The sequence below is a fragment of the Anguilla anguilla genome, chromosome 14 (genome assembly GCF_013347855.1).
Source record: "Anguilla anguilla isolate fAngAng1 chromosome 14, fAngAng1.pri, whole genome shotgun sequence".
Lineage (NCBI taxonomy): Eukaryota > Metazoa > Chordata > Actinopteri > Anguilliformes > Anguillidae > Anguilla > Anguilla anguilla.
In genome coordinates this window covers 5,295,464-5,322,994 of record NC_049214.1, presented here as the reverse complement: position 1 = coordinate 5,322,994, position 27,531 = coordinate 5,295,464, and the positions used below count along the sequence as shown (strand labels likewise).

Genomic DNA, 27,531 nt, shown 5'->3' with positions numbered 1-27,531 from the left:
CCTTAACATGTAGTGTGATGATTGATTGAGCTGACAGATTTTTTTTTTTGCCGTTTCTGTTTCAGTTTCACCAGATGACCAGCCTTTTCTCAAATGTAAACACATTAAACCATAATGTTCATTGCAGGCTATTTTGTTCTAGAGCATCCACATCTGGGAATGTTAGTTGTCTGTGTGGAACGTGTGTATGGAGACAGTACGGACGGTGTACGTACAGAAGCTGCAATCGTGTTTTTATGGCGGAAGGGCAGCGTCACCTGCGCGTTTGGGCGCAGCCGTATGCGCAGGTCTCGTGAGCGGCAGTCTTTCGGACTACGGGCTTGTAATGAGCGCCCGCCGTGGCACAGACGCCAGCACTGACAGCCAGTCACGGGCTGTAATACCAGGGGTGGCCAACCCAGGTCCTGGAGAGCCGCAGGGTTCTGCTGGTTTTTGTTTTCTTGACACTTTGGCACTTAATCGATCAGTTAAAGCAGTTGATCGCGCAGTTAACTCACCACACCTGGCTTCTTTTGTCTAAGCGGTTGTTGTATTTAAGGCGAAAACAAAAGCCAGCAGACCCTGCGGCTCCCCGGGCCAGGGTTGGCCACCCCTGGGCTACGCAACTGATTGCTAACGATTTGCACGGAGAGGCGAGCTGCACCACACCGGCTGAGGCCTAAGCCTGGAAGGTTCCGTCCTCTTTTTCCATTCTGGCCACGCCGCTCTCTACCTCACCTGACCCCGTGCATGAAAAACACACCGAAATAGTTCCTCCTTCCTGCGTTCTGCACCCCGTTGCCTAAAACGTTTCTCTGGACGAGGCAGTGAGACTGACGGATTTTTCTCATCCAAAGTCAGCGACGACTTTCAGACCCCACTTCGCTGGCTCTGCGTTATTGTGAAAATAATATACAGGCCGGGAAGGGCAGCAGGGGCGACAAACATTGGGCCCACACGGCCAGCACTGTGAATGTGTCCATATGAAGTTTGGAAGCAATCGATTGCTGTGAGCCTGGGCCGGTATCCTAGTGACATGTGTGGTGGTTTTTTTGTGGTCACCTTGCATAGTGACGTTTCATGCTTACACATTACATTACATTACATTACATTACAGGCATTTAGCAGACGCTCTTATCCAGAGCGACTTACGCAACTTTTACATAGCATTTTACATTGTATCCATTTATACAGCTGGATATATACTGAAGCAATTTCGGTTAAGTACCTTGCTCAAGGGTACAACGGCAGTGTCCTTACCCGGGAATCGAGCCTGCGACCTTTTGGTTACAAGCCTAGTTCCTTTACCCACTGTGCTGCACTCCGTCCTTAGTCCGAATACATTAGACAGTATTCCACGCAACCCCCCTATGAGGAGATCTGCAGACAAACTTTTACTCACGGTTCGTTATAAACCAATCAGGTGTCGCGCATTTTGTGAAGGATTTGATAGAGTACGCTTCACAGTTTACCCTGGCGTGATTGATACCTAGCTGTGAGGAAAAGCAAGTCTGTGGATCTTAGATACACTGCACGTGTGCACACAGGCGGTTGAACTTCCTGTGGGCTACAGTCCCACGTACAAGTGTTTGCAGGCTGGCGTCCCGCAGTCTGTCAGATGTGTGTGTGTTCACAAACAGTATTCTAGCTGCTCGTGCATGGAACAGGTCTGCTGTTTATGGTGCAATCAATCAGCTTTATTTATATAGCACGTGTCCTACATTAATGCAGTGCCCTTTACATCACGGTAAATAAATGTGCACAGATAAAAATAGATTAAAAATAGTGAAATGGAAGAAGAAAAAGGCCCTAAAATATACAAAAGGCAACAAGTTAAATAAATAAATAAATAAAAATACGTGCACACCCCTGCGTATCAAGCCGCTCGAGGGGCAGGAAATGAAACTGGAGGCCGTCGATCTCGCTGGCGCGCTCTCTCTCTCGCTCGACCGTGTGACGGCCCCCCTTTCGTCCCCGAGCAAATTTGGAAGAGGTAATTAAAAGGCGCGACCGGCCAGATCACCTGTCTGAGAGCTCCGGCTCCGGCTCCAGATTCAGCGATTTCGTCGGGTTCCCCCCCCTGGCGAAGTAACCAGCAGCCCTTTCCTGTTGCGCAGCTGAGGGCCGCGAAGTCTCGGCGAAAGAGGCTTCCGTCAACAACGCAAGGACCCCGTCGAAGGGGCGCGGCGGAGAAAGACGATGAGCCTCGAACCGGCAGGTCCACGCGCCGGGTAAAAGGGGGGGCGAAGGCTATGCTAATAAAGATGGGGCAGTTAGCGCAGGCCCTAGCACAGTGGCGTTCACTGTTACATTACATTACATTACAGGCATTTAGCAGACGCTCTTATCCGGAGCGACGTACAACAAAGTGCATCGGTTCAAGGTGCAGAGGTGCAGAAAAACACGCTAGAGTGAAGTAAAGATCGTAGTGCCAGAAGTGACCGCATAGATCAGGACTCCAACCCTGTAGGGTAACCTGTTCAGCAAACAAACAAACAATCCTGCCAAGTACAAAACTAGCACTGAAATCACATTTGCGTGGTCAGAATCAAACAAAAACAATCCTGCCAAATACAAAACTAACGAGAACTATTGCTCTTGAAGAGCCAGAGTGCGTGCGGGTTTTCGTTGCCTCTCAGTACTCGGTCGATCTATTGAACTAATAGATTACGCAATTAACCTGCCTGCTTTCTGGGGTCTGAAGGTGAAGGGTAAAAGTGAACCTGACCTAGATAATGGCGTGGGCGTTCGTCGGTTTTCGCTGTTGCCCTTGGAGAAATGGACGACGCGCTGTTTTTTCACGTGCTTTGTTGTCTTCACTGCCAGCGCTCTTCCCATTACACAGCTATAGCTCCTAAAGCTACAGGAAGATTTTATAAGAAACATTCCTTGATGTGGGTCAGATGATGCCGTCTTTCATAAACATCTTAATTGCTGTTATTGACAAAAAATGTATGTGTTTTACTTTTCATTTTCATTTCAATGTTTAAGCGTGAACAATTTTCTCTGGCAATCCCACTGTCTTCCTTGACTTGAGCACTCCTTTTGAATACATGATCCTGGCCACCATCATCGCCAACTGCATCGTCCTGGCCCTGGAGCAGCATCTGCCCGCCAGCGACAAGACCCCGCTCTCCGAACGCTTGGTAAGTGCCGAAGCCCTGTTTTACGTCGCCACAACTCACGCAAGTTTACGTCTGAGCAAGCATGCGGACGATAGGCTGAACTCAATCAACATTTGACCTCAACTTTGAGTTTCGATCGCTGTACATGTATCCGTGTACATGCAGACAGTTGGCTAGTTCAGTGATTGCCAAAATGAACTCATCAAAATGGTTGTAGGATTAACATATTGTATTAAATAGATGTGTTTAAGTCAAAGTTCAGGATAAATGTTAATTGTATCTAGGCCGCTGCCTTTTCTTAATTGAATGCCTAATCTGTACAGCTGGTTCATCCAAGTTGCAAAGCGCATAATTTTTCAAGGATTTCATCAGTGTTACCACAAGGAGTCACTCGATTATCTAACCAATACAGAGTCGCTACAGTACCTTCAACTTTGCACCCAATTTTCCTGTCTTTGGCTGGACCGCAACAGCGGGGCCAGCCCTATAAATGCGAATGTCTGTGACTGAGTGACTGAGTGAGTGGTGAAGTTACACCATTGGTCGGCCGGAGAGGTCCAGCCACATACTAGATTTTGACCTGGTCTTGTTTGAATTAAATTTAAAATGATCTTCTCAGAACGACCTGTAATACCACTCCCTTCTTGTACTTGGATAACAGATTATAAGAGTATGAATCATACATCAGGTGGAATAGACTGAGGAGGGGAGGAGGGGTGCATGAACAGTGCAGCATGTCTAAGTGCGAGATTCTTCCTTGCCCCTATTCTTTCAGTGGATCATTACGATCCACTGGTAATACAGAGAGAGCTAGAGAGGGAGAGAGAGAGAGAGAGAGAGAGAAAGAGAGAGAGAGAGAGGGAGAGGGAGAGAGAGGGAATGAGAGAGAGAGACAGAGAGAGAGAGAGAGGGAGAGGGAGAGAGAGGGAATGAGAGAGAGAGACAGAGAGAGAGAGGGAGGGAATGAGAGAGAGAGAAAGAGAGAGAAAGAGGGAGAGAGAGAGAGACAGAGAGAGAGGGAGAGAGAGAGACTCCCTCACCAGCTCTATTTTACAAGCTAACCAGAACCCCGCTGAGCTTCTTTGATCCCCCCCCCACACTGCTCTCAGTGTCTTCTTTAAACTGCCATTTAGAACCCCTCGCTGTTAAGCAACGCCATTAAAAGGGTAAACGCAGCAAAGCTTGCCGCCCTATCAGAGGGGCCAAGTGGCCGACGGCAATGTCTCTCTTAAGAGAAGGGGGATGGCGCACTTGAGCAGGGAGGTCAAGTCTTAATTCCGCGCTATTGCTGTGTTCTCTCTTATTGGTTTGGTGCGGTTGTCGGGCGCCCACAAGCAGGCACAGACCTCTTCGGGGGGATGCCGCTGCTCGGGACGTTAAAGCCTTTCGAGGGTCCCGACAGCGTCATCGTTCTGTCCCGCGAATCTCGTCCGTCCCGCGCGCGTCTGCGAGCCGACTCGATGGCATTCAGACGACTTGTGCCGCGTCTTTCGGTCAAAGGCTGCAAAAAGGTGCCCGACAGCAGTGTAGTATAATGGCAGTGTAGTATAACGGTTAAGGAGTTGGTCTTGGAACCTGAAGGTTGCGGGTTCGATTCCCGGGTAGGACACTGCTGTTGCCCCTTGAGCAAGGTACTTAACCTGCATTGCTCCAGTATATATCCAACTGTATAATTGGATACAATGTAAGTCGCTCTGGATAAGGGCAGCTGCTAAATGCCTGTAAACTAAACTAACTGTTGTGAAGTGATCAAAGCCAGGGAATAAAAAAAAGAAAGAATGAAGTATAATGGCGTTTATGTCTCGTTTATCAACACAGAACGAAACCTGTATGGCCACTTCCTGCTGTCACTTTATAAATGCCCTTCCCTCTGCTGCTTACGCTGGACTGGAGCCTGAAGGGATCACTGAACAGTTTTGATTGGGAGGATCAGAGGGGAAGCGCTGATTCTGATTCATTGAGGTGGTCATGGGTCTATGTCTGATTGATGCCACAGGTAGCCATATTTATAGGCTCAACGGCACAGTAAAGCCTCCCTCTTGCATCTTGCCTCTTGTCACAAGTTTACCCTGCCATCTTTTAAAGAGTGCTTAACTGTGTCTGTTTATTCGTAAAACTGGGAAATGCTCACCTATATCTTTCAAAATACGATACTGTGTAAATAAAAGCCAACTAAAATGAAATACGACCCTGCTACAAATGGTTTGCTGCAAAGGCACATTTGCAATGAACCTCAGTGCTACACATAAAAAAAACTGTTCTCATTTGTAATGGAGATCAGTGGTGGAAAGTCTTCTCCAATAACCAATTAGATGTGTAAATCCTGCATTAAAATGGTCGGCGCTGTGCAAACATTAATAGCGTTTCTGCCTGAGAAATGCGGTCGGTCACCCGCACAGCGTCAGGCCTTCTGTGCCTGGATCTGCTGTTCCCCTCTGCCTGCCCCCGCCCCCCAGGGTCGCCATTTTAAATGAGAAATTAGCTCTCTGTTGGCATTCCTGATTACATAAAGGTACATATATATATATATATATATATATATATAAGTACGTCAGGAATGATCTGTCGCTTCTAAAACTCTGTTACACGCAGAGTTTTGGGAGAAAGCTCATGAATAAGTCATGATTTTATAGGAAGCGTACATGTGAAGATATAAATAGACAACACCCCACGTCTGTGATTCATTTTCGTTTCATTGTTGGCGGCTATTGTCATTGTGTTGCGCAGAACAAACCCTGACATCACACAAGGAGTTTTGCTCTTCAGTTGGAGCCCTAGCTGACTTCAGTGGGTTTGCTCCTCATTAGCTTTTATTAGATTTATTATATTAAATGTGGATTATCCATTAAAAATGGACTTATAAATGATTTCCCACTAATACAAAATAACATCTTCTAGGTTTTCTGTTTAATCAGGTCAGCATAACCAAGTAGGTTTAATATAACTTATTTTCAGTATTAATGGTGATTCTCCATATACTGTAATCTGCTATTCATGATAAAACGGTAAAACTAGGTATGTCATGTGTATTCACCATGACTAGTCAAATTTGTGATACAGGTCGTTGCTTTCTGTATTGAAAAGGATATGATACTGCAGAGTGCAAAACCTAGACCTTAATAGAAGCTCGGAAATGTTAAGAAAAGTGCGTACTGTAATGTCATAAAAGGATAATGTTGTTAAAATTAATGTGGCATTTTTATAATGCCCCGTAATATGCAAGAGACAAATTGATTTCTTGGATTTTCATTTTTTATATTTTCAGTGACATTTAACTTTCATATTTATTTGAGATGCTTTTAAAGAGTCATCTTGAGAGGATTTTAAAAATTGATATTAATGAAGGCGTGTGTGCGCTGGTGCGTGCAGGTCTGTATTTTGGCTTGCATCCCCTCCATGCGTGAAACCCAGAAGCCCGCTGTGAACGCCAAGGCTTATGCCTGCAAATTGAATCTTATTTGTTAATGTAATAATGCTTAAATTAAGGTGCTTTCCACCCTTTAATTCAGCTTGACTTGATTGCATTTTTAAAAAGCCCCGGCTAGAGCTGTCCGTTTCATTCAAAGAGCAGTAAATGACGCCAATCCCAAGTAGTTTGGGCACCCAGGTTTGAAAAGAGCCACTTTGATAAATGGCTGTCTTTTGCCCCCGAAGGACTCTGGCCATGGACTCACATAGCAGGAGACTGAGGCACATGCACAGACCTGAGCTCTTAATTCAGCTCCGGTACTTTTTGTGTTGCCCTCCGAACATGACACTTATAAGATAAGGAGGAGCTGCCATCTTTCCAAGTGCGCCTTTCGCTTCATTGTTTTTGTCTGGGAGCTTGCGTTCCTGTATTGACGGAAGGAAGGAAGGAAGGAAGGAAGGGAGGGACTGTAATTACACGGGGCCCCGCCCTGAACTCTGCCTGTCTAAAAAGAGTTTCTGGGCTTGCCCCCTGGTCTGCCTGTCCAAAAAAACAAGGCCTTAATGTTGATGGCCCCCCTTTCTTATGCGGGCATCTCCTTTCTGCCCCGCCAGTTGGTGGGGCAATCTCTTTAGCCTCAATAAGCTAATTAGAGATTGGCTTTGATTTTGAGCCTAAGGCCTGATTGTTGAAACACTGTATGCAGTTATTTGTGTCTTATTAATACAGATGTACAGATAGCTGCCACCTAGCTGGCACCTACTAAAGTAATCAATCAATCAATCAAACCGATCAATAAATAAAATGGTCCATTTTATTTTGTCTAGCGACTTTTACTTTTTCGGTGGCTGCACAGTGCTTTCGAAATGGCCGTGAAACACAGCTGTGCTTTGAAGAGGGGCAGCGTGACTCATGCCCGGTTACAGTAACGCGGTCAGGCTGGGGAGGCAGCGGCCCAGTCCGTGGGACAGCTGCCTCTCAGCCCGTATGCAAATTCGCTCTTCCATCCCCTGCCACGGCATGGCACCGCGATCCCATCTCCATCTGGAGCCCTCCCTGCAGTCTTCCTCCCTGAATTAAGTGAAAACATACACAGGGCTGACTGCCTGTTCTCCTTTTTTTAAAATAATGAAATAATGCCTCTCCTTATCACGCCAGTGTAAATGAAAGCAGTGAAGAGGGACGGCTGCTTTTTAGGGATTTCAGTAGATGCTGGCATTCTCACTGTGTGCATTTTGCTTCTTCTGTCTTTTATTTCATTGCTTTTAAAGCGACGTGTTCCTCCACCATCGCTGTGTGTGTCATATCTCTGTGGAAAATAAATGCTCTCTCTCTCTCTCTTCTCTTTCACTCAGTCTCTTACATGCTCTCTCTCTCTCTCTCTCTTGCTCTCATCATTCCCTTCTTTCTTTCTGTTCATGGTTCATCTGTTAGTTGTTTCACTCCTCTCCTTCTAACAAAAAGCCCTCCCCTCCTCTCTCCCTCTTTCCGTCTCTCCCCCTCTCCCGAACAGGAGGACACAGAGCCATACTTTATTGGAATATTTTGTTTTGAGGCCGGCATAAAGATCATCGCTCTGGGCTTCGCGTTCCACAAAGGCTCCTACCTCCGTAATGGCTGGAACGTAATGGATTTCGTGGTCGTCCTAACCGGGTGAGTCCTGAACAAGAAAAATACAACAAGAAGGGGGGGTGGGGGTGGAGGGGGGGGGGGGGGTTCCATTTAGAATGACCTCGGGTGAAAAGATGGAGGAGGAGGAGATGGAGGCGGGCCAGTGGAAGATTGGCTGAGATGCCTCCCCCGCACCACACAAACCCCCCTCCCTTTGCCCTGTCTGTGCCCCCCCCCCCCCTCCAACCCCCCCCTGGCCAAGTTGTCTTTTGAAGTACATAATTTCAAAAATGGCTCGAGGATTTCTCTTACCACTCACGTAAACATTGGCCTGAGGTCAAATGCAGACACTGTAGAGTGGATGGACACAAGGTGCCCTATGAGGGGGGGGGGGGGCGGGGCACAGCACACAGCCAATGAGGTGAAAGGCGAGGGGAGCGAATGCACTTTCAGTTGAGCGGGGCTGGGCTTCGTGCCGCGCTGATTGTGCTGCTGGGAGATCACTGCAGCATTAGATTTCCAGATGGATGTTGGGTCTAACAGCAAGTAAGACTATGACCATCACCCCTGGAACGTGGAGAGTTCCACCTCCACCCGTCCGTGATGACCTGCTGCAGGAGCTGCACGCGTTCTGTCGCCCCTGTCCCTGCCAGACCTGCGTTTGTGTGGGGATTTAGGCCGGTGTGTGCTACGGAGTGTGCGGTGACGAATCTTTTGCAAAAATGTGCAGTGCTGAATAAATTGGCTTGCGATTCGACACGGTTCTTCAGCCTGGCATCCTGTTGGAAAGCCTTTGAGGGCATCGCCAGGCTGGGCACACCTCTGTGAGCTCCCCCCTGTGCTGTCCCACTGATGGGCGAGGAGAGAAGTGTCTGTGCACCAGCTTTGCCCGGTAGCAGTAATTTCATGGTGGAAACACATTACAGTCCCACAGAACCTCACATGCTGGTTGTGTCAAGGCAAGCCAATTTAATCAGCCAATCAGATCTTGCATTTTTTTTTTTTTTTTTTTAATAAAGTTAAGTTTTTTAGTTTAGTTATTTTTGGCTGCTACCTGGACAGAAGCCTTAATTAGGAAGATCGAACTGAAGGAACGATATCTGGATGAGATTTTGCTAGTGCAGCCACTGAGCATATCGCCCCCTGCTGTTGGAGGGTGGGTATGTTGCTGGCAGCGAGTGCTCCCTGTGGGGTTTTTGGGTTTTCGGGGGAAGCGCTCCTCAGAGAGCGGCGGGGCTCGGGCCAGGTTCCACAACCGGGCTCTAACGGGCTCGATCGTGCTGGCGCAGGGGCTTATGGGTAGTTTGTGAAAACGGAATGCTGTTCCTTGCCCGAGGGAGGAAACCTGATTGGATGCTATAAGCTGAGGCGTAATGGAACCGATCGCTCAACCACCACTGGACACGAAGGCCCATCTACCCCGAGAACAGTAAACTGTAGTAATAAAATATGAATCGTTCATTAGCGACCGATCCGGAGATCGTTTTTGTTATTGTACACACCTGTCAGTCAACAGAAATGCGTCCCGCGCGAACACACAGCTGCACAGCAGCGATTGGACAGACGCGATTTAGTGGAGACGCGCTATTAAAACCGCCGTGAGAGCGATCTAAAATAATTGTGGCGTCTCTTTCCTTCAGTGTGAATTCAAACAATTTTTGAAAAAAAAAAAAAACTTTTATAGCTACGATGTTTTTCATTCTGTGGAAAGTTTGAAACGGGCCTTAGCACTAAGCCCCAGCGAAGGCCATGTTATATAGTTGTTCTTTGGTGCCGTCGCGTTGCCCGGTAAAATACGGCGCCGCCGCTCTCTGGATTTACGGCTGGACTGGGCATTGCTCTAGCTGGTTCTTGCGCGGGGATTTATGGACTACATGATGGTCGTTCTGGAAATCAATAAACAAATAACTCAAAGCAAATACTGTATTGGAGGGAAGAGAGAAGGAGTGGGGGGGGGGGGAGGGGGTAGTACGGCAAATTAAAAACTGTATAGTGGAGGCGGAGGCTGTCTGGGCATGGAGGGACATGGGGGGACATGGGGGGGCGTGGGGGGGGGGCATGGGTAGGCCATGAGGTCTCCTTGGGGGCCAACAAGTGGGAAGGAAAAGCAGTGAGATGTAATGATTGAGGGACTGGGCTTGTAACCCAGTGGTTGAACAGGACACTATCGTGCTATCTGGGCCATGGCAATTGAACCTGGAATTGTTCATTTAAAAACAAATAATCAGTGCAAATGGTTACTGAATGGCTGTGTAGCTAATGGTTCATATTACTATTGAACAGTTTGATATTTTTTCAGTTTCAATTGACGTATGACGTAGTAACCGTTATGTATTTTCCAATAAACGGTGTTCAGTAACATTTTTTTAAATAAGTTCTATAAATCTTTACATTTTGGATTTTATGTGTGGCGTTTTGCCAAGAACTGGCAGCATGCATGCTGCCAAGGTGTCCTCAGTTCACTGTGAATTGAGACCCTTCTCTGCCCTGCCCAGAAGCGTTGCCATGGTGATTATTATGACATCACCATCATCCTGACTCCAGCAACCAGCAAGGTGAGGTCCTGAATTTCAAAAGGAATGCCACTCGCAGAACAGTTTTTTTGGGTGAGTGTTTTGAGTGTCCTGCAAAAATGGGACTTTCAGTGCTGCTCAAATTAATCAGTTTCCAACAGCTATGCCAGGGGGCGCTGTAGAGCGTAATATGTGCTGTTGAATCGGGAGACCGTTGAATGCTCTTGGAGGTATTCCAGAGATGAGATTAAAAAAAAAAAAAAGAAAAAAGGTTCCCAAATTGGAATACTGTCACCCAAAAGGCTCACTGTTCTGTCGCTATAGTGATGAATAATTATTTTCTTGGATGGTGCACGGTACTTCATCCGCAGGTTTACAAGACATCTCCGCACGGCTAGGGCCTCTTCATCACCCGCGTATTCCCGTGAGCACATTTAAGATGTCTCATAAGTCAGCGTGCCTCTGTGGCCTATTCTAAACCCCTTTCACACCGCACAACTGGCTTCTTCAGTGGGCGTGTCCTGGCCAAACATTTTCCACACACTGTTTGTGCAACATATGAATACAATGTGTTGTGCATGTGAAATAAATATGAAAATATGTGTAGCTCTTGCATTTTGTGTTTCATGTAGTAAGGTGTACTGATGCTGTGCAGATGCCGACCGACATCATCATAGTTTTGAAACATGGGAATAACATATTTAATCATTATAGGTCCAGGAATAGATCTATTTATAAAAGGCTGCATTTGGCTCCTGGGCTGCCAGTATAATAGCCTTCTGTATGCCGTGACTACAGAGATGTTCATTACATTTGTGTCAGTCAGGTGTGTGTGTGTGTGTATGTGTGTGTATCTGTGTGCATGCGTGTGTGTGCCTGTGTGTGTGCGTGTGTGCGTGCGCGTGTGCGTGTGCATGTGTGTGTGCTTGTGTATCTGTGTGCGTGTGAGTGTGTGCATGTGCGTGTGTGTGCGTGTGTGCGTGCGCGCGTGCGTGTTCTTGTGCGCGTGTACATGTGTGTGCGCGTGTGTGTGTGTGTGCGTGTGCGTGCGCGTGTGTGTGTGCGCGTGTGTGTGTGTGTGTGTGCGTGCGCGTGTGCATGTGTGTGTGTGCGTGTATATCTGTGTGCGTGCGCTCGGACTGTTGCTGGATATGGACGAGTGATCAGTGTACGGGGGGGGGGGGGGGGGGGGGGATACCTGGGGGAAAAGTAAACCAGGGCTGGATTTGGATTTGAGGTCCAGATTTGAGTGTCCATGCTCTATGGGAAGAGAAGGACCGACACTGTTAGCATCTGATGCTTCCCAACGCTCTGTGTGTAAAAACACGCGCGCACTTTTACGCACAATGCATGTGACGCGCTTGCATACACATTTGCATTCACCATACATGTACAGCCAATACATGCACATTCACACACACACACACACACACATACACAGACAGCAGCCCAGTGTTTTCACTGAGCCCTGTACTGAGACTGAATCTCTCTTCAAAAGGTCTGTGTCTAAGCTCAGTGTTTCCCATGCATTGATTTTATTTTGGGCGTCCCGCCCAAACAGATTTGCCTCCGCCAACATTTTTTTTTTCGGTGTTTCTCCTATCATAGACATTGGTGGGCGGCCCGCCCACTAATCGCCGACCTCCTCTTAGAACTGTTTCTAGTTTATTGCAATGTGAATACGTTCCCCCCCTCCATCGCTCCCCTCAAAAAACGTCAACTTAAACGCATAAACACAAAGCAAACTGCGCCCATGCACATTGTTCTCAACTCTCCTATTAATGAAATTAATGAACTGATGCTAAAACCGGGTATATGCATATGTGCAACAAAAGTTCACTTTACTGTAGCAAGGAGTTACAGGTTTTCATGAGAATAATCTGTAGCTCTCCGATTGACATTTTGTTCACGAAATGCGACTTCGTATCATAATAATAAATCCAGCCGGGAGGCTGCTGTTGCTGTCGATAGCTTGGACGCCACGTCTGGTCATAGCGTTCTCTAGATCGCGGTGGGCGGCTCTACGTGTTATGATTTAAATTCAGACTTCTTTTTCCCAGAAGACTAAACGCCACCTCACCCCCCCCCCCCCCCCCCCCCCCCCCCCCCCCCCCCCCCCCCCCCATAAACGCCACAGCCCACTAATAAAGATTTCTAAGGGAAACACTAATAAGCTAATTACTGCTGAAAAAAGATCTTCCCACAGATTTGAAATTCCCTCACTCAGCTGAGGGGAGGGGGGGTTGGGGGTTGGGGGGTTGGGGGGGCGGGGGGTGGGGGGGGGTGGGGGGCAGGGGATTAGATAGCGCCACTCTTCAGGTCAGTGGCATTTGATTGATTTCGAACAGACAGGATTGTTGGCTAACGGTCCATCTCTGCATACTGTATGCCAGGCTTGACATTCCCTGGTTAACCTGGGCAACGGATTAGTTGAAGGAACAATCCACTGAAAATGTTCTTTTTTTGTAAAGCTATTCATTTAGTGTTTTTTTTTTTTACATTTTAATGTGGTCCACTGCTGTGTGAATCACTCTGACTGTAATTGAAGAAAAGAAGAAAAATCATGGAACTGAAACGCTCGGAATCAAAATCATCGTTGTAATTGTGGTTTTAAATTAAACCGACTTTGTACCGAAGGCCTCTTGGCTGCCATGGAAACTACCGGAACTCCACGCTCTTGTTATTGTTTCTCTTGAATGTTGGATTTAAACATGAACATGAAGTTTGGCTCGGTTGCTGCTGGTGACTAGACGCTAGTCTTTTTACTGTGCAGACCCTTGAACCAGGGTCACCCTATGGATGAGGAACTTCAATGAAACTGTTAATAACACCACAACCCACCACCCACTCCAAGCTTAAGGCAGTGGCTATTTATCACTAGTGCATGGGAGCGTATCTAAAAGATGTCATTATGTCTTGCGAGGCATATACTTAGTTACTATTGAATAATTACAGTGATCACAAATGGCAAGTAAAGAACGGTTCATTTCACTGTATCGAAGTCTGAAACGTGTAATTTTGTTTTTAAAGGAGAGTGGACGTTCCATCCTCGTTATTATTTCCTTTATTTAGACAGTGAAAATCAGAGAGGATTACAGTCAGTGATGGGACCAGAGTGCCGTGGCGGGGAATCGAACCCCTGGCCACCCGGGGACGGGGACGGGGGGGGTGTGCATTGCTGGATCGACAGTCGGCCATCTTGTGCTGTGCCCAAAATGGCATCCTAAAACAACGTGTAATTAATCCAGTTTTGAAACAAGTATAAGTGATTCGTTTTTTTTTTTCTTTCAGATTTTCTGATAAGACTCCTTTGAGACTTTCACAGACCCCCCCCCCCTGCTTTAACGTGTCCATTGGCCTGACCCCCAATCCCTGACTAGGGGGGAGGGGGGTCAGCACCGTCGTCCTCCGTGACAGACGCACTCCCGAGCTCTGGGACTGATGGACAGGAACGTTTTCATTGATTTTTATGAACGGGCAGTTTTGAAGCTTTTTTGCTTTAAATGCTCAACGGACGTGAAAAGTTTGACCGCGGACAGCGGCGTACGTGTGCGGACGCGCTGGCGCCCCCTGGGGGTGAGTCTGGGGCTCTGCGTCTCACCTTTTGGACAGGTCGATAAGGCGCTGTCCTAATGAAAGGGGCTCCGGTCCCCATGTCCCTGTAGGCAGTGGCAGACCTTTAATGCGCCCCGATCAGGCGTCAGGAGGCGCTAATAAGAGAATAAATCTGCCCCCCGCGCCTCCCGGGTCGATACCGCGCGTCGGGGGGGGGGGGGCGGGCTCTCCTCTGATTCGCCCTCGAGAGGAGAGGGAGCAGGCTAAAGCGCCACAACACCTTTAAAAAAAAAAACAAACAAACAAAAAAACAAACATGACTGAGGAAAAAAAAGATGTAACTGTGCCACCTCCTGTCTGGCCTGTCTCTATGTGGGGTGAGGGTGGGAGTGCGGAGGGTGACCAACAGCCAACTATAGGGTCTGTCAAGTACGTGCTGTTGTTTTGAAATGTAAAGAATATTTGATGACATATTTGAACATGTGAGGCAAAATGTTACTGAGGGGTGAGGGTGACAGAAAATGTGCCCACTCGTGAAATATGCGTCTCTCTGAGTGTTTTGGGGGCGGGTTCTGGCTGGTGATTGGCCGTCGCAGCTGGAGGCGGGCCTTGGCTGTGTATCGGCTTCCTTTTCCTCTTCCACCGCGAACTGTCAGTTTGCGGTCAGTGAGTTGGTCTTTAATTAATGGGAGACGGCTTGTGTGGGTGGCGAGGCGGTGTTGGGGGTGGCGGGGGGGATGGGGGGTGTGGGGGTAGGGCGGTCAGTGTGCTTGTTAACCGTTTCAGTGGCTTGAGATCTCAGAGCGCGAGCAGTATGAGAAGCAGAGTGTCTGAGGTCCGCGGTGTCAAACTCAAGTCTTAAAGAGGGCTGCAGTGTCCGCAGCGGGTTCTTGTGGTCTCCTTTTTTCAATGAGCAGCCAGGTTAAGGCCTTGCAAATGAGGTGCGTTGATTATTTCGGTCAATGGCCCACTTTGGTGTTACCGCTGGTGCGAAAACATTCTGTGAACTGGTCCTGCGGCCCTCCAGGACCGGATTCAGAAACCCAGCCGTGTCCCAGGTGCTTCTTGCATCAGAAGGGATGCTCATCGTATTGCGGTAGGCCGTGCTCATGGTCACCCACGTGCAGAGGCGGGCTATTTTAATGCTGGTGTCTGGATTCGGTCATTATTATTCGTATGTTTAGTTAGTCAAATGCAAGTGCTGGCTCACTGGCGCAGTTCAGTTCTGTTACCCGCCTGTTTCTGCAAGGAAGAAAAGGCTAAATGCTGAGGTTAGGCTATAAGAAGATAATTGAATCCAGGCCTGTATGTCCTTAATTTCTTCCTCTTCCCTGTTTGCTAATTGTCTCTTGTGTTTATGTTATGTGTGTAGGATAAATAACATCAAATCATCCAGTATTTGTTGACATTGCATTTGACATGGAGTGACTACCAAAAGGGTGTCACACAGAAGGAAGGAAAGCATATTTCCTGTTTTTTTTTAATTTATTAGCATATTTAATAAAAAAATAAGCATATTTGCTCTGCCATTTCAACCTCCGTTTCCCTTGTTAGCGTTTCTACTATCCGTGCTGCATGAAATGAATCGAGGCCCTGGTTTTCCTAATTTCTCCTTAATTCCGGGTTGCCTCGGCAGCTGGAATATGTTTTTTTTCCTTTTGTACGTCCTGTTTGTCTTTGAGCAGGGGGGTGAAAACATGAGAAATAGAGAAAGAAGCGCATGGATAAAGACCGAGGCTGTACTCCGCTAGCCGTAGCGGTGGGTACAGACGCGCGCCGCCGCGCGTGGTGGCGTTGGCGATGTGACTTCAAATGAGCGCGTTTCGGCTGGCATCCTTTCATGTCCCCCCGCGGGACATCAGAGCCATTGTGGGCTTCAAAGCGGGCGCGGGAGAGGGCAGCTCTCCGCTTCGGCTCGCTCTGACGGCGTGAATGGGCCTCTAACGTCCGCGTTTGAAACGCACGCCGCAAAACATCAGCTCCCCTCCGCCGCGGCGCGGCACGGCGACGGCGCTTTCTCACGGCTGTTTCCTTTCTTTGGGTGTGTGTGTGTGTGTGTGTCTGTGTGTGAGTGTGAGTGTGTGTGGGTGTGTGTGTGTGTGTGTGAAAGTGTGTGCGTGTGAGTGTGTGTATGTGTGTGTGTGTGTGTGTGTGTGTGTGAGTGTGTGTGTATGTGTGTGTATGTGTGTGTGTGCGTGTGAGTGTGTGTGTGAGTGTGTGAGTGTGAGTGTGTGTGAGTGAGTGTGTGTATGTGTGTGAGTGTGTGTGTGTGTGTGTGTGTGTGTGTGTGAGTGTGTGTGTGAGTGTGTGTGTGTGTGTGTGTGTGTGTGTGTGAGTGTGTGTGTGTGTGTGAGTGTGTGTGTGAGTGTGTGTGTGTGTGTGTGTGTGTGTGTGTGTGTGTGCGTGTATGTGTGTGTGTCTCTCTGCCCAACCGCATACCCACATCTGTTTACAGGGTGATGCTGTGATCACAGTCTTTCATAAACCAGCCATCGTTAGCGCAGATAAACGGGACATAATTGTTTGAGCGTTGCTCCGCGCCGACGCTCATTCATCACGTTCTGTTTGACGCGTGCTTTGTCAAAAGGACGATGACGGCCATTTTGTTGTTTTAGTCACGTGTCTTTGCCAGTGCAGAATGCAGTCTGTGTTTCCCTTTTTGGTCATGCACTTACGGCTTGCTTCTGGGTACCCTGTTCTGGATGCCCCACCCATCTGTGATGCCCCTCCCTGGAGAGGGTGCTCTCCTGTACAGAAGTGATGGTACTTTGTGGTTCAATTAGGCTTTTTTCTCTTCCAAAATTGAATACATTTTTTTTTTTTGGTAATGTCATTGGTTTTGAATTTCATTATTATTTTGCTGTGGGGAGAGGCATGCTTTAGTGTTCCTATGTCCTACTCTACCCCCTTAAATAACCTTTTTTTTTACCAGATAAAGTAGATACATTTGGCACTGTGTCCTTATCTCTTAGGGCTGTAACAGGCAATATATATTTTCGCCAAAAATATCAGTCCCAAATAGTTTCTTCGTTTTCTATCGCTGTTGCTGAAAAGCAGAGCAAACATGTTGAAAATTGTGCACCATCTTGACGTCACAGATCTTCAGTTCTTTCCGGAGCCTTCTGTAATCGCTCTCACGAGCAGCTGTGAGCTGGGAGAGAGAGTCTGCGGCGAGCCTGAATGGTTTTTATTTTCCAAAATTGCATTTGGCGTTTTTTTTTTTTTTTTGGTTCTCACAAGCCGGGCTGATGAGAATGGCTGCCTGCGACTGCTGGAAAGCGATCGTCGGACAGAAACGCGTCAGCAGCTGTTTCCGACGAGCTAGTTTTTCACACACAGAGCTATAACCGCAACATTCAACGAGAGAACCTCGGAAAGAACGAGGCGGTCTGGGATTCAGCCTGCGTTTGTACACAACAGGTCTAACAGGCAAAAAAGGAATAGTTTTTTTCTTCACGGAAACAGTTTGCCGAGATAAATTTTGTGATTGCTGAAAAGGTGTCATTGTTGTGTTTACTTGTCAAAGTTAGGGACAAACGATGGCTGACAAAAAAAGATTTATTTTATTTATTTGACAGGGACCGTGCACATTAATAACATTTCTGTTATTATGTGCCAGAGTTAGCAAGGAAGGCTCATTTCCATCTCTGGGAGTGGACATCCCTTGCCAAACGCGGTCCTGCTTTTCAAATGAAAATAAATAAATTAATAAGTGAATATGAAGCCATGTGTTCCTGTTCTGCTGCTTCAGCCTGGAGCCTTCCGGCAGTGTGGAGATGGGGTCGTGAACTCTCCGATGCCGCTTGCCACTGCTGTCGAAACAACCCCCGAGGGCCCATAGTTTCCCACTTCCTGTTTCTGCCACCAGATGAGCCCAAGACGAGCAGGAAAATGAGCAGTAACTGAAGACACTGCCGTGTGCTTTAAAGCAATATCACGAGGTGACACGTAGCGCTGTTCATACGGCACCCCAGAAGAGTCACCCGTGGGAATATCATATCATGTGCAGAACTCTTGCCCTTGACTCATAAATTGCCTTTATGAATTTGATTTGCGGCCGCTGCCTGTTCAGGACTAGGCCGATTTGGAGAGTCGTGCTTTCTGCGACGATCGGAAATAACAGCAGCACCTGTCCTCGTCGCCAGTGTTGTGTTCGAGAACGAGGACACCGATGTTAGATTTAGCCGTGTTTGCTTTGCTTTTCATTCCCACATTACCCAGACAACCCAGTCCCGCCTACGGTGGCCTCTTAGCTCCACAAAACCTGCAAAACATGAAATACGGTAGCCCGTAAGGCACAAACAACTGAGTATATTATTCTAACAGAAAAATTACCTCAACTGAGAAGGTTTAAGCAAACGCAACAGCACCAGCATCGGCGTCCTTGGCATTCACAGCCAGTAGCGGCGGCAGCTGCAGCCATGACAGCGAGCTGCAGCAGGTGTGCAAATCTCCAGTCCTGGAGGGCCTGTTTGTCTGGCTCTTTTTCTGGCCGGTTATTATAAGCTTACTTTTCTAAACGGCTGTTTACACCGGCGCTGGCTCAGTCCTGTATGGGATCACGGTCACATCACGTCCAGCCAGGACCCATGAGGTCTGACGCGGTACGTTGGGAGAATAAGGGTGGACTGTCACCGTTACTGTACCTTGTGACTTTACCAGAAAAGTCTGGTCGAATGAAGAAAGTAGAAGAAGATATACTTTTATTGAACCCCGTGGGGTAATTTGTCCTCTGCATTTGGCCCATCCTTAGTTACCTAGGAGCAGTGGGCAGCTGCCTCCCTGTGCTGCGCCCGGGGATCGACTCCAGTTCTGAGGCCAGTGCCGTGGTCAAGGGCAACCGCAGGAGCGCACCTAACATGCATGCCTTTGAGTGTGGGAGGAAACCGGAGTACCCGGAGTAAACCCACGCGAACACAGGGAGGACATTAAACACACGGGCTCCTTTAAATTGAGGGAAGATGAGTTCTCTTAAAGGGCCAGGCCCTCGCTGTGCTCCCCTTTACCCACAACGGCAGTAACCCCGACAGGCACGACGGCCCTGGCCACCACAGCGAACGGCAGGAGGAGCAGCCATAGGACGGCGGTGGTGTGATGGTTTCCCTCCTCCTGGTTCCCCTGGCGCGTTTTCGTCCTGAGGAGCGCAGGCCGTTCTCTCAGCGTTCCGCCTCGGCGGGTCGGGGGGGGGGGGGGTGCGGGCGCGGGGCGAGATTTCGGTGCGGTCGCTGTCGGCCGACGCCAGCTCTTCTGCCAGTCGCTCCGCTGGGCCTCGTGCTCTGGGGGTGCTCGCCCCCCCCCCCCCTCTTCCTCCCTCTCTCCCTTTCTTGCCCTTTCTCACTTCCTCCCTTTAGCTCTGTTCCTCTCTCTCTCTCTCTCTCTCTCTCTCTCACTTTCCCTCTCTCTCTCTTTCTCTCTCTCTTTCTTTCTCTCCCTTCTTCTCTCACTCCTCTCCCTCCCTCTCATTTTTATTGTAATGCCAATAATTGTGGCGGTAACAACGGCAGCAGTAATAATAACCACAATAACAAACTACTCTATTTTTAGGCCAATGTGATATACCATAGAGACTCTTACTGCCTCCTTACTCTCTCCCCCCCATTAATCTTGTTCTCTCTCTCCTTCACTCCCATCCTCTCACACCCTCCCCTGTTTCTCCCTCCCTCCCTCCCTCCCTCTTTCCGGTGCGTGCATGATGAACTGTTGCTCCACACATCTTCTGGGGCAGAGCCATGCCATCCCACCAGCCAGTGCGAATGGAACACTGCACTGTAATCCATCAAATACATGATTGCTGATATTTCTCCAGGGGAATACATTACCTGAAAATAATGTCTATGTGTGGGTGTGTGTGTTTGTGTGTGTGTATATATACTGCATATCTATATTTATGATATAAAGCAAAATGAGCCCTGTTGGTATATCAACATTTTTGTCACCGTGAGATTCGTTTTTTTCTCTCCATGTGGTTTTCCCTGCGATGTCCTCTGTGGGTTCAGGTGTGTAATGGTGTGCAGCCTGTTACCGCCATTATTTGCGCTGTTGTCCGCCAGCTGGACGTCCGCAGCTCCAGGGCTGGAGGACTGTGCCGCTGGCGCAGCTGACCAGGGGGAGTCGGCGAGAGAACCTGGCTCTTTTGCTCCCGTGTGTTATAAAGGGTAGAGCCACATGTTGAGGGAATGGGCTGCATGCTGAACCAGGACTACGAAAGACCGGAACATTGCTACGATGCAGAAACAATCATTTATAGTGATGATGTTAATGGGAACTTGTAAAATGGGTCTCTACGAAGGCCTTTTCATTACACTGGTGTTAGTATAGCAGCAGTAATTGAATTTTAACTTACATTTTGCAAAATATGTTCAGAACATCAGAACTGGAGAATAAATATTAAGCTCTGGGGGGGGGGGTGGGGGTGGGGGGACATTTGTTTTAAAGACTAGACTGTTGTTTTGGTCTATATCTAAACAAGCACGAAACCGACCAGACCCACGGCGCACCTCCTGCGCATGCGTCCTACAAAGGTCGTCCGTGAGTGAGTGAGTGCGTGAGTGCGTGAGTGAGTGAGTGAGTGCGTGAGTGAGTGAGTGAGTGTGTGTGTGTGTGTGTGTGTGTGTGTGTGTGTATGTTTGTGTGAGTGAGTGAGTGAGTGAGTGAGTGAGTGAGTGAGTGAGTGAGTGAGTGTGTATGTTTGTGTGAGTGAGTGAGTGAGTGAGTGAGTGAGTGAGTGAGTGAGTGAGTGAGTGAGTGAGTGAGTGAGTGAGTGAGTGAGTGAGTGAGTGAGTGAGTGTGTATGTTTGTGTGAGTGAGTGAGTGAGTGAGTGAGTGAGTGAGTGTGTATGTTTGTGTGAGTGAGTGAGTGAGTGAGTGAGTGAGTGAGTGAGTGAGTGAGTGAGTGAGTGAGTGAGTGAGTGAGACCACAATTTGCGGCGCATAGCCCACGGCGCATATGTTGAACAATGCATTAGAGTAACTATAAGAATTTTAATACCTCTTTTTCAGTCGTCGTCTGAATTTCAGTAACTGACAAAGCTGTGCTATTTAGAAATATAAATGACATTTATGTGTATCTTGCACAGCAATGCATAATTGATCAAAAAATACCCAATATGCAGTCCTGAGAGTCAGGACATGGCAGTGGTCTGATGGATGGGTCCTTTTTACGGTTTGTAAAACAAGGCAAATGCTGCCGTGTCTTTTCAGGGATTTTCCCATTGGCTGAGCTCATTCAGGAGTTTGTGTTTCTCCCCTGGGGCTCAGCAGATCCAGGAGTGACTAACTAGCTCTGCTTGCCTGCATATTTCCCCTGGACGTGTAGCAGACAGATGCAAGCTGTCCCTGGTGTACATAGAGTGTGTGTGTGTGTTTGACTACATTAGTGCGTGTGTGTGTGTCTGCATATGTGAAGTGTGTGTGTATGTGTGTGTGTGTCTGTGTTTGTGTAAATATGTGTGTGTGCAGTGTGTGTGTCTGCATATGTGCGTGTGCTTGTGTGTGTGCTTGTGTGTGTGTGTGTGTGTCTGTGTTTGCGTAATTATGTGTGTGTGTGTAGTGTGTGTTTGTCTGCATAAGTGTGTATGTGTGTGCGTGTGCGTGTGTCTGCACGTGTTTACGTGCTTGTGTGTGTGTATGTATGTGTGTGTGTGTGTGTGTGTGTGTGTGTGTTTCGTACTTGCCCCACTTCCTTTCCATCATGAATGTGTCAGGGGAGATCATTCACCTAATTGCTCATTCTCAGGTGTTGGGACAGTAATCTGTCCCTTGCGCAGTGTGCTGTGCACTGAATCTTTTAGTCTGGCTCTAGATCTTGCCAAACAGACCTCAAGCAGCAATAAAAATAAATGGGCTGGAGTAAAATATGACTATTCTGTACCTCCGAAAAATCCAAAAGAAAAAAACATTTTTTAAAAATTTCTTTAACGTTTATGTGGCTAATCCAGAGCTACAGTATATATTGCCTTTATTCTCTTGGAAAGTGTGTCTAATACTTACTATGAATTTGCAGAAAGTGGGCATTTGGTGGCTTGGGGGTTATTGAAATCACAAAGAGAGGACATTTTTTTTTTGCCAACCTGGATGTTTTCAGTGTTTAGTCTGTGTAAAACGGTCGGCTCTCAGAAACACGGTGACGTGGGGACCGGTGTGTCTTTGGTATATCGTTTCCTGCCGTGGTGCAGATTGTACCCCTCTTCCGTCCATGTTGGAACCCTGGCGTGTGTGCGTGCTTGTTTGCGTTTGAGAGGGAGAGGAGAGGGACTTTGTGCTCTTCGAGCCGTTCTTGATTTACCCTTGAGGATGTTCTATTGAGGCCTTTCCTTCGTCAAAACTTTTTTTTCTCTGGCTTGTGACATCAGCTGCCATTGTGACATCACAGGAGCATTCTCCAGCCGGTCTGGAATGGTGACGCGGTGGAGAGAGGTGCCGCTGGCAGTGACATCACCCTTCGCTGCACCTTCATATTGTTCCCCATTGGGGTGCTCTCTATCGATTGATCGATCCTGGATGGCTGCCAGCCTGGAGATGCAGGGGCCAGTAGTAGTTGTCCCCTCTCTCTCAACTGAAGCCCTAGTGCAGCTGAGAGGAAAAACCCCTGGAAGGTGGTCTGAAGTGAATTCAGCTCCTATTTGTCTCTGTCAAACTCCCGTGACAGGCTTGACAAACTCTGCGGAGGGCAGCTCCAGTCTTCTGTCCGCGCAGGGGTGCACCGCGGCTGGATTCACCCCGTGGATGCATGAGGTTAATTGGACTGGGTGTTGGTTTTAGAGGAACGGGCGTAGCCACCCAAAAAAAATTAAGGAGAACAAGAAATGTTATGGAAACAAGCAATTACCATGACTGCTTCTAGCTATGGATTTTGGGAATCTATGAGCGAAGTTTCTGGAATGGTTTCCATTTTGGTGCGATTCAGGGGCGCATTGTAAACATGGGCTGCATCACTGAAATGTGGGGGAGGGAAAAGAGCTGCCTCCTCTGTACGGGAAAGGGCTGTTGTTTGTCCGCACCCTTGGTTTGGGTATCTCAATCTGTTAATCTGCTGTGGTTCGGCAGGTTTTCTTCCCGGGTAACTTTGCACCTCAAACCCCTCAGGAATGTTTCAGTCAGAATGTGTGCATGTGTATGGCCCATTTGTGTACGTGTCTGTGAGTGGTGTTTGCGTGCGTGTGCACTTGTTGGAAATGCTTGTTTCAACAATCCAGCGGAGGCCCAGTTCGATCGATCGAAAGGTGAGCGCCTAGACGATGGCGGCGGGGAGACGGGAGCTGGCAGCCGATAAAGCAAGCGGACGCCGCCGGGTAGATGGGGCGGGTTTCAGGCCGGGCTGTGGCAGATACCCCCCCCATCCCCCCCCCCCCCCGTCCCCCCTCCTCCTAAATCACACGCCTCGTGACAGCAGCTTTTAACAGGAAGTCAAAGCGGGGCAGTTTTATACAAAAAGGGGCCCCACGGCCCGCCAGGAAGTTGTGACGCGTGAAAGCCATTAACAGATTGGGGGGGAGGGGGCGGGGAGGGGGGGGGGGGGGAAGTCGAAACGGGACTTAATTTATTGGATGAGACATCGACAGGGTGCTGGCCGAGATGAATCAGCCGTTTTTTTTTCATTCCCTTCTTTTTTCCTGTAACTCTTAAGTGAAGGAACACGCTGGGCTCTCTGAGAGGTTACGCAGGCACAGAATTTAATGGCGCTCCAGATATGCGGCTCCTCTCCTGCGTTCGTCCCCTCCTCTCATTTCCGTAACGACAGGAGGGTTCCCGTCCCTAACAGGAGTTTCCAGCGCTGAGTCACGGTACAGAACGTCCGTCCCCCGCGGTGTCCTGCGTGGCCACGGCCGTCAGTGAATTTTCAAACGATGCGTCGAATCGGACTTTTTGTGCTTCAGTAGTAGGGAGGGACTTTTTTAAAAAAAATGAAAGATTCAACAAATCATCACAATAAATATTAAGCATTTTTTTCACAGTAGTTATTAACATAAAATAAATAAATGACATCGACAATCATCAATAACCGCAGTTTCACGTACAATCTTCAGACTAAATATATCAATTATTAAATCCGTTGGCAAGGTGGGTTGTACTACATTGTAAACAGAGTAAAGAGTAAAAAGTAAAGAATATTAGTAATTGATTAATTAGTATTAAGGGTAGAGAAGCTCACGGTTATATCTTATGAATATGGGCTCTCTGAGGGAGTCTGAATGCTAGGATCTGTAGCATTGGGGAGCCTGGAGTTGGTTTGTGTTTGGCTCGGCTGGCGAGAGATGGATGGCCTGATCAGGGTTATTGTTTTTTTGGCTCAGACGCAGGTGCAAGATAACAACTCACAGCGCTCAACGAAAGGCTGGAAAAGTTCATTACGCCTAATTGCTTTATGAGTGACGCAGACCCGCTCTGTCAGCACCGCCGTGGCGGGTCAGTGCTACAGCGCTATGGTAACAGACGGGTCGGGGAAGAACACTGCTAATCTGAGATCGGCGTCCGTCCGCAGGGGCGTCGTGGGGGGGGGGGGGGGGGGAGCGGGGGGGACTACCCAGGGCCCGAATGGGGGGAGGGCCCTCGGAAAAGCCTGGAGTGATTCGTGAGAGACATGGATCGAGAGAGGAAGGGGGGGGCCCACAGAGACTGCTTATGTATAGGGCCCAGAATTTTTGTGCTACACCCCCTCAGTCCTGGCTGGGAACGGGAGAAATCTGCCCGGCCCGTTTCCCAGAGTGCATTTGTGTGTGTGTGTGTGTGTGTGTGTGCGGAGCCGGAGCGTGACCGTCCCGAGGTGAAGCGAGGACGGCGGGTTTCCGATCAGCCGCCGAACCGCTGTTCCCTGAAAGCCGTCCCGCTGCTCTAAGTGTGACCGCTCGCTGGACTCGGCCGGTTTCGCGTCCGCATTGTGTTTTGCTGAACGCTCGCTGCGCCTTCAGGAAGTGCGCCATCGATTCATTTCATAGATTTTTGTTGTGAAGGTGCCAGGGACATAAATGTGCACGGAACAGATACACCAGGAGATGAGAATTAAAAAAAAAAAAACCAATGTTGGTGCTTCTGTCGCCATAAAATTCAAATTGCAGTGCGATTACCTGCACAGGAGTGTTTTCTGGGGTTTGTTCTCCATCCAGGTGTGGAGATGAATGCGTTGGCTTCTGTGCGATGCACCGTTTGATGACGAGTCAATGCAGCATCAACAGAGTGTCAGGTGTGTCTGGGAGGCAGGTGGATTAGGAGTGGGAGTGCACTATCTTCATTTCCAGGTACTGGGCGAGCTTAGATTTGGGTGGGGGAGAGAGTTTGTATGCGAAGGGGAGTCTGCTTTGTGGGAGCTTGTGATTGACCAGGACCTGGAGGTGTATGGGAATGAAGAACCTGTGATTGGCCAGGACTATTGAAGCAGGGTTCAAGACTCAAGACACCTGTCAGAGTGTGAGGTTGGAAATGGAGCACTTCTCTGTCTCAGAGACTTTTTGTTTTCCCCTCCGTCTAGGCTCACAAAGACCCTGTTTTCCTGACAGAGTCAGAGTGAATGGTACTCATGATAATGCTGTAATGGCTCCAGGCAGACAAAGGCACAGCCTTAAAGAAGTCTTTGATTCATCAGTATCGGTGCAACCATACGTCCACCAAACTGTATTCTTGTCTGTGTCTATTCAGACCTGCATTTACATTACATTTACATTGCATTCATTTGGCAGACGCTTTTATCCAAAGCGACGTACAAAAGTGCATTTTCATGATCGTATTTTCATGATCGTAGACAACTGCTGAACACGGGTTCAGTAAGGTACCTGCACCTACCAGCACACATTGTTATCCCAAAACGAATTAAACTACCTACTCGCCATTTTTTCATACGAGACACTAAATACAGGCTCTGGCTCAACGGAATCATTAGATTCATTAGCACAGTCTGCCAGCCTCATGCTCCTTCCTCCTCACGCAGTGCCGTGAAAAAGTATTTGACCCCTTCCAGAATTTCCTCGTTTATTGCATATATTTGTCGCACTGAATGGTTTCAGACCTTTAGGCAAAATGTAATATTAGACACAGGGAACCTGCGTAAACACAAAACACATTTTTTAAATTATTTGTTTCATTTATTTAATGAAAATAAAAGTTTTATCACCCATGTGAAAAAGTAATACTTTTTGACGGCGCTGTAACTGATTGGCTGCTTGAACTTTTGTTCCTGAAATGGTTTAATGTGTGTGTGCGCGTGAGATAATGTTTATTGGCCATAAATTCTTTTGCGAGCCTAAATAAACCACTTATTATTAAAAAGGCGATATAGCTAAGCAATTGAACACTTAACCTGCATATAAAATGGTTAAATAATTAATGAAATATTAATTAATCCCAAGTATGCCCCCAGAGGTTCCGAATGAACAAATGCTTTAAATGCATTTTTATATCTTCCAGCCGTGCAAGCTTTTCTGCAAACAACATCATTCCAGATTAGGGAATGTTGAGTGGTCTTTTTTTTGTTGTTCGTTTTGTTTTTAAGATGTCTCTTACGTAAGTGAGAGACGTTTGGTTGCTGTATCAGTGTTTGGCTGACACTTGTGTGTAGTGGGCACTGGGCACTGATGCATCACACAGAGAGAGAGACAGAATTAAAAAAATAATAATTTAACCCCTTATTGGGACATACATTGCGAAATGACCGCCACCCAAGTCCACAGAACATAAAACTTCCCCCAGACCCTGTGCCTCCATAAATGAACGAGAGGAGGAGAGACACCCAGAGAGTTGACGGACACATGAACCCGCACTCTCCCGCTGTATAATTAATACAGTGGCTCCTCCCTCTCTCTCTCTCTCTCTCTGTACCTGTGTATCCCTTTAATTCCCTTTAACCTGCCACTGAGAATGGGACACAGAGTGCTCCCTGTCTGATTGTATGGTCCCAAGTTACTATCAGGGATTGTGTCCTCCTGTTCCCATGATCCTTTGCAGTGATGAGGTTCAAACTGAAGGGGGACAGCTGCCACTCTCATCTGCTTTGGCTACTGGAAATAGAGGTTCTGGAATATGGTAAATGGACTGCATTTCTATAGCGCTTTTATCCAAAACACTTTACAATTGATGCCTCTCATTTGCCTATTCACACACACACTCACACACACACTCACACACCAACGGTGAAAAGCTGCCATGCAATCAGCTCGTTGGGAGCAATTAGGGGTTAGGTGTCTTGCTCAGCGACACACCCAGGGCGGGGGATCGAACCGGCAACCCTCCGACTGCCAGACAACCGCTCTTACCTCCTGAGCTATTTCGCCCCTATATATAGTCTAGTAGTATTCAGATAATATCACGTATTGAATACATATTCATAAATTAGAAAGGTAAAATATTGAAT

The 27,531-nt window shown here is 47.9% G+C and overlaps 1 protein-coding gene across 1 annotated transcript in view; it reads left to right on the top strand.

Moving 5' to 3' along the window:
- cacna1bb (calcium channel, voltage-dependent, N type, alpha 1B subunit, b) overlaps positions 1–27,531 on the top strand; it is a 186,360-nt gene that overhangs the window by 10,128 nt on the left and 148,701 nt on the right. Inside the window, exons 3-4 of the mRNA XM_035391563.1 lie at positions 3,020–3,125; positions 8,027–8,166. Coding sequence (XP_035247454.1) covers positions 3,020–3,125; positions 8,027–8,166 — 246 coding nt within the window. The remainder of the gene's footprint in view (positions 1–3,019; positions 3,126–8,026; positions 8,167–27,531) is intronic.